The 6455-nt window shown below is 38.5% G+C and overlaps 1 protein-coding gene across 1 annotated transcript; it reads left to right on the top strand.

Moving 5' to 3' along the window:
- The first annotated feature begins 280 nt into the window (after positions 1-280).
- On the top strand, positions 281-4746 carry LOC142385790 (zinc finger CCCH-type antiviral protein 1). The gene is made up of 10 exons (XM_075472507.1): positions 281-453; positions 1174-1271; positions 1392-1590; positions 1803-1947; positions 2086-2221; positions 2350-2470; positions 2573-2648; positions 3257-3359; positions 3470-3590; positions 3815-4746. Exons 1-10 carry the CDS (start codon positions 438-440, stop codon positions 3874-3876), a joined length of 1077 nt encoding a protein of 358 aa, XP_075328622.1. The 5' UTR covers positions 281-437; the 3' UTR covers positions 3877-4746.
- The last annotated feature ends 1709 nt before the right edge of the window (positions 4747-6455 follow it).

Raw genomic sequence — 6455 nt, 5'->3', positions numbered from 1 at the left:
CAATATGTAAAGAAACGAGGGGTGGCTCAAGAGTTTTGCTTAGTACTGTATAATAAACCGAAGCAAAATAGAGTTAAAAACAAACCAAATAAAAAGAAACCATCAAGAAATAAACTAAATAATTGTTTTTACTTACTGGCTCTGCTTTCCCCAAATAAAATAATTAAAAATGGTTCACTTTCACACTGATTTTGATGGGTATCACCTGGATTTGAATCCTCATGTGCTCAGACTTAATTTCTTCGAGCTTTTAGCTGTCAGTCGGATTTTCTGAACGTGCAGCAGTTTGGCACTAAGGGCCCTCGGTAGCTCTTGTTTCTTAGTAAATCACATTAATGCGCCATAGGGCGTGACTTCTCTGAGGGTAGTTTATTCCCTGGTGTGTATAAATAGTAAGTAGATGGTAAAGCGAAAGTAATTATTTGCACAAATGGATCATGGCGTCGTCTCATCGTAAGTAACCTTTACACAGAATCTCATTTTATGTTCTAGTTAGGGGTAAAATGTACTTTTTATTCATTGGTCATTTCTTTACTGACTTTACGCCTTACTTTCCTACATCACCTGTAACTTTTGAGCTGGTTTACACCCTTATCTGTGGAATACGTGTTTCTAAATTAATTTAGATAATTATAAGGAAACAACCCAACCAAAATGCTTTTCTGTTATGTTGGGGCAACGATGGAGATGATTCAGATTTTAATTCTCAATCACAGACGCGACTTAAGTGGGAAAGGGTCAAACTTGTTTCAGTTTCGTTTCTTTTTGTTGCCCCTCGCCGAAGCTTGAGATTGATTTTCACTTCATCAACAGTTTGTACTTTATATTACCGGCAGGGGGCAGCAGAGGCGTACATAAAGTTAGGTCTTTGCGTTTAAATTTTCACTTAAGAAGTGTTTCTAAAGGTCCCATGCAAATATTATATGGTACTGTAAGAACATCTAAATCAAATGATCTGTTTATTAGTCATTGAGCATATCCCCGCAGAAAGGTATTGCATTATAAATCAATAAAAGTGGTTCCACAGTGACAGACTCATGACAACAACACAGAAGCAGCCAAACAGCAGCGGAACAAAAACAGGGTGTAAATGCAGTTCTTGTCAGATGACATCCCCCACTAACATGAATATGTAAAGAAATAATTATGTATGTTTTTCATCTTTATTTCCAGAGTCTAATGAGGAAAACTCTTCTGACAGTGAATCTAGTTTATCTTATGTGTCAGACAGTGACCATCAATCGGATGTTGATTTAGAGTCAGACAATGAGGTTTGTTTCCCTACACAACGACAACTAAAGCCACGAGAAAACTTGCATACATCCAGTTAATACATTCACCTATATTTACCCCTCTAATGATGGAAAAAAAATGTTTATTTCTATTTTAAGGTTTTCGGGTCGCAGCCCTGCAAATATTACAACAGCGGTGGTTGTAAGAATGGACAGAACTGCACTTACCTGCACACCTGCAAGTATTTTCTGAAAGGAAACTGCCGCTATGGATCCAGGTGTAAGCGAAGTCACTCTGTCAGTGAAGTGGCGTCACCTGGGGCGAGCAGCAGGGCTCCGGACCAATCAAGAGAGAGCAGTGAGGAGCTTCGATTTTATTTTATGTATTTCTGGTGTTGAATTTAGATATCTGTTGATAGTGTAATTGTACCAGTCTTAGTTCTTTCTTTACACAATTCAGTTTGTGCATTGCGATTTCCTCCTATTTTCCCGTTGAACCGATGTCCATATTCTCTTCAATGATCTAAGAGTAGTGTTTCTGTCGTTGCACGTGTTTTTTTGTTCATCTAGACCCAAAGCTTACTGATGGCCGTTACTATCAGTGGCAGTTAAATGATGGAAAAGGCTGGAAAGATATTGAAAATGATCATATCATTGAGGCCCAGTACTCACTGCCCCACACCAAAAGCATGAAAATCTACAACACAGAACATGGGTAAGAGCTGAACTACGAGTACAAGAAGCTTTACCAATATGGTACTTTGAACGGTTACAGAAAAATATTATAAAAAGCATCTGATCAAATACTAAAGCAAAATAAAAGAGGCTGGTTTGCCTGTCGTTATCTCTGCAGGGCAGTGAGTATAGATTTTAGCAGGATCACAGTGTATAGAAAGAGACGGCTGAAAGTGAGGCGTTTGGATGACGGAAACACTGAGTGGATCTGGTACTGCACCTTGCGGCGTAAGTGGATCAAGTATGGGGACAAGGTAGGTGGCCTTTGTTTTTGTGTTAACAAATACGCCCAGTTGGACTGACGACCAGTCACAAACTGAAATTCTGGTTATATGTAGATTTATTTGTCAGTTTATTAATCATTTTCAACCTTTATTGACAGGATTTGAAGGGAAATGCCAGTCCTGTAAAGAGCTCTGACATAGAGAGGAAGTACCAGAGTGACCCAACAAGCTCTTTTATTTTCAGCGCTGGTGGTGAAACCTTTGAGATTAAATTCACAGGTGAAGATTATATAAAAAGGATAATTTTTTCATGTCCAATTTAGAATGAGGTCATTCTCAACATCCTCTTTAACCTAGTTGTTTCTTTTTATCTTTTGTTAGCAATGCAACAGGTCGGTAAAAAGAAAAGGAGAGTCACTCGACGGCCGCTGTATAGACAGCAACAAGCAGGTACAGGGTGAGTTTTGGAGTCGGGAGGCTTGATGTTAACTGGTTGAACTCGTAGAAATAAACAGGAATGTAGGCAGTTTTTGTAATGTAAAAATCCTATTTGGGCAGTCTAATCAAAAATCACAGCAATGTAAAATTCATAAAATTGGGTGTCGACCATACTGTTACAGTCTGAGACACTGGCTGCTTCGAATTAATATGAAAGGTTTAAACGATGAACTCCACATTCAACCCACAGAGGGAAATTGAGTATAAGTCTGAAATACAGCAAACTTTTATAAATCAGTTAACTTGTTTAAATGAGAAAACCTTGTAGTAACATAATTCCAGTTTTATGAATACATGCTTTTCACTATAATAGCCATCACACTGGTCTGGCAGCTCGAGCACATCTGGTACTTATACCTGCCCACTACTGAAAGAACTATTTCTCTATAAGTAAGTGAAAAGCAGGTGATTTCGGTCCATTGAGTCTAGCTGTTTCCTCATATTTTCATGCTAAGCTAATCTACTATAAATGTATACTAACTTTATGGGCTAGCTTTATTACAGCGACACCTAACGCTACAGGAATTGGCACATTCTAAAAAACACATTTTGGTGTTGTGGTTTCAGAGCTGTTCAGGCAGCCTCAGCTTTACAGAGAGTTTCTTTGGGCTCCAAACCACAGTGGCAGTTTGAAGGAAACAGGGGAGCATGGTACGAGTTCAAACACAGGGTAGGTCATCTGTGGACTGAATGTTATATTGTGCTACAGTTATCTCAGAAACTTTGTTTTATGAGTTACAAGGATAAATGTAGACAAATGAAATGATGTTGTTTCACCAGAGTGGAACGCCGACTGAGTGCTCAATAACCAGTGATGACATTGAGAGGAAGTACCAGCAAAACCCAAGAGACACTATGACGTTCAAAGTGAATGGAAACTCCTACACGTTGGACTTGGGAGGTTAAATTTCTTTTAAATACTTTGATAAGAAAATAAATGAATTAACTGAATGTATACCAGCTAAAAATACCAGCTATTATTGGAGGGAAATTAGAAATATATTGACCTGTAAAATAGTGTGTTACAGAGAAAACTTATCCCATAACTCAGGGAGAATCTCATAATGTATTCAAATGATGTAGTTTAACACTGTTTAACATGGAACATGTGCTTGTTTGTTGCAGGAAGGATCCAGACCAACCTCAAAAACAAGCACACAAGCAGGATCAGACGTGTGCTGGTGTGAGCATTAAAGATAATTTCACAGTCTGAAGACGGCAGAGGACTGTGAAATAACGTACTCGCTGCACTGACTCAGGATGATTTGAATCCTGGTTTACATTAGGGGTAGTCTCTTGATTTGATGTTGTGTTTGAATTCTAAATATCAGGGTATATTTGATATTGGTGAAGGCTTTGGGGTTAGCAAGCACATAACTAATTGCTGCCCGACTATCTGGAACTCAACCAGATAGAATAATAATGGTAGAATTATTGTTGCACTCCATCATTTTATCAGGTTAAGTTATAATTCTGGTTTTGATTTAAAGTGACACGCAACTAATGTCACACTGCCATACCAGGAGGATGCAAATGTATTAAGGAAAATGAATGTTAAATTACTATTTGATATGAGATTCATGTTGATTTCATGCCTTTTACATTGTGCCACAATGTGTTAAATGGTTTAACCTTCATTTTTAAATATTCTACTTGGTGCTCATCTATGAAAGTGATCTGCACTGAGACATGGGGGGTAAAGCGTCGTAGCTCATTCAATTTTCTTTGATGGGAATTTAAAAAATGAAATTCAAAAGAAAATTGTAACCAGTGTATATCAGCAATGCCTGCAATCATGTGTATGAATAATACGTCAGCTGACTCTACAACTGATTCTACAACTGTCATGCACCAAATTAAAAATGGCAGATTTGAAGAACCACTGTTGTGGTTTTCTTTGATGTGCACAAGTGGCATATACAGGCTGCCTGGGGCCAAAATATAAAAACATACATATTATCAGACTGTCAACGTAGAAAATACAGTCAACATGCATTGGCAATGTATTTTAACCCAGATACTTGTTTTAACGGATTAAAAAAAGCCTCACATTGTTATCTTGGTACTGTGTTTTCTTAAGTGGTTGGACTTCAGAGGGCCTGTAACTATGTAATTATTTTATTTAAATCAATTCAGCACTACCACAGTGTCTGAAGTGTTTCAAGCTGCCTTGCTTGGCATGGACACTGATTAATTGAGAAGTCTGATGGTCCTCCCTCAGAAACAGACTAAAACCTTCAAATCTTGCATTTGGGTGAATTATTAGGTACATTTTTTTTGTTAACTTCTGTTGATGTTTTTGTGTGATTGAAAACTAAATCAGGGCACCAGAGGTGTCAAACAAATACTTCGTTACTGTACTTAAAGGGGAACTCCGGGGCATTTGAAGCGCAATCTCATTGCTAGAGGTTGTCAAATACTGACAGTAGGACACAGACTGGTGCAAATCGGCGCTCCCTGTGCGGCGATTGCGCTGTTCGCTCAGCCTGTCATGCTAGCCAAATACGTGGTGGCCAAGGGGCAAATTCTAAACCTTCCACGTAAAACAACAACTTGCACACTGCAGAAACGTCACACCACTTTATAAACCATCCGACAATAAAGTCACAAGCCTTACCATCAAAACCATATGCATGGTTCTTACATTACTGGCATGGGGACGTTACAAAACAACTTTATAAACAGCATGTCACTTACCGGTTGTTGGTATGCGCGTGCATGTGAAAGCCCAAAAGAGTCAATGGACGATACTCCCATATACAAAACAATTATCTTCTCTAGAAAAACTGCGTTCAAGTATTTAAAACATTACAACAATACATGCCCAGTAATATTGTTGTAATGTTTTAAATACTTGAACGCAGTTTTTCTAGAGAAGATACTTGTTTTGTATATGGGAGTATCGTCCATTGACTCTTTTGGGCTTTCACATCCGCGAGCCTACCGAAAAGAGGTAAGTGACATGCTGTTTATAAAGTAGTTTTGTAACGTCCCCATGCCAGTAATGTAAGAACCATGCATATGGTTTTGATGGTAAGGCTTGTGACTTTATTGTCGGATGGTTTATAAAGTGGTGTGACGTTTCTGCAGTGTGCAAGTTGTTGTTTTACGTGGAAGGTTTAGAATTTGCCCCTTGGCCACCACGTATTTGGCTAGCATGACAGGCTGAGCGAACAGCGCAATCGCCGCACAGGGAGCGCCGATTTGCACCAGTCTGTGTCCTACTGTCAGTATTTGACAACCTCTAGCAATGGGATTGCGCTTCAAATGCCCCGGAGTTCCCCTTTAAGTACACTTTTTAGGTATCTGTACTTTACTCCATTACTTATTTTTCTGCCTACTTCTACTCATTACATTTTCACACAAGTATCTGTACTTTCTATTCCTTACATTTTCAAAACAAACAGCCTCGTTACTCTTGGCTTCAGTTTTTTTGTTTTTTTTAACTCTTGGCTTCAGTTTAATGTTTATGTATTTCACGTCATGTGCACCATCCAATACAGATCAGTGGCGCCATCCACACCTAGTTAGAACGAGTGTAATTGGATGAATCATATAACGTTTTTGTCTTGACTGTCAGCTATGAGAAAGGGGGGAAGTGCGTGTGTATATCTTTTTTCTTTGAATTTTTCAGGCAGTAAGACTTTTTTTTGTTTTTTTGATGGAACGAACATGAATACCTCACGACCTACCTCTTGAATACTACCTCACGTGTAATTCCAATAAAGTTTGAGAAAGAACATGCTCCTTAAGTGAATTTGTCTTT

This window comes from Odontesthes bonariensis, chromosome 8 (genome assembly GCF_027942865.1).
Source record: "Odontesthes bonariensis isolate fOdoBon6 chromosome 8, fOdoBon6.hap1, whole genome shotgun sequence".
In the NCBI taxonomy this organism is placed as follows: Eukaryota; Metazoa; Chordata; class Actinopteri; order Atheriniformes; family Atherinopsidae; genus Odontesthes; species Odontesthes bonariensis.
The sequence above is the reverse complement of the archived record's forward strand: the minus strand, read 5'-3'. Positions and strand labels throughout refer to the sequence as shown.

Bases quoted from the DNA above. Each gene is read 5' to 3' on its own strand.
- LOC142385790 (XM_075472507.1), top strand. The intron at 2,222-2,349 runs GTAGGTGGCCTT...CTTTATTGACAG, and splicing joins GGATCAAGTATGGGGACAAG to GATTTGAAGGGAAATGCCAG. The intron at 3,360-3,469 runs GTAGGTCATCTG...TTGTTTCACCAG, and splicing joins GGTACGAGTTCAAACACAGG to AGTGGAACGCCGACTGAGTG.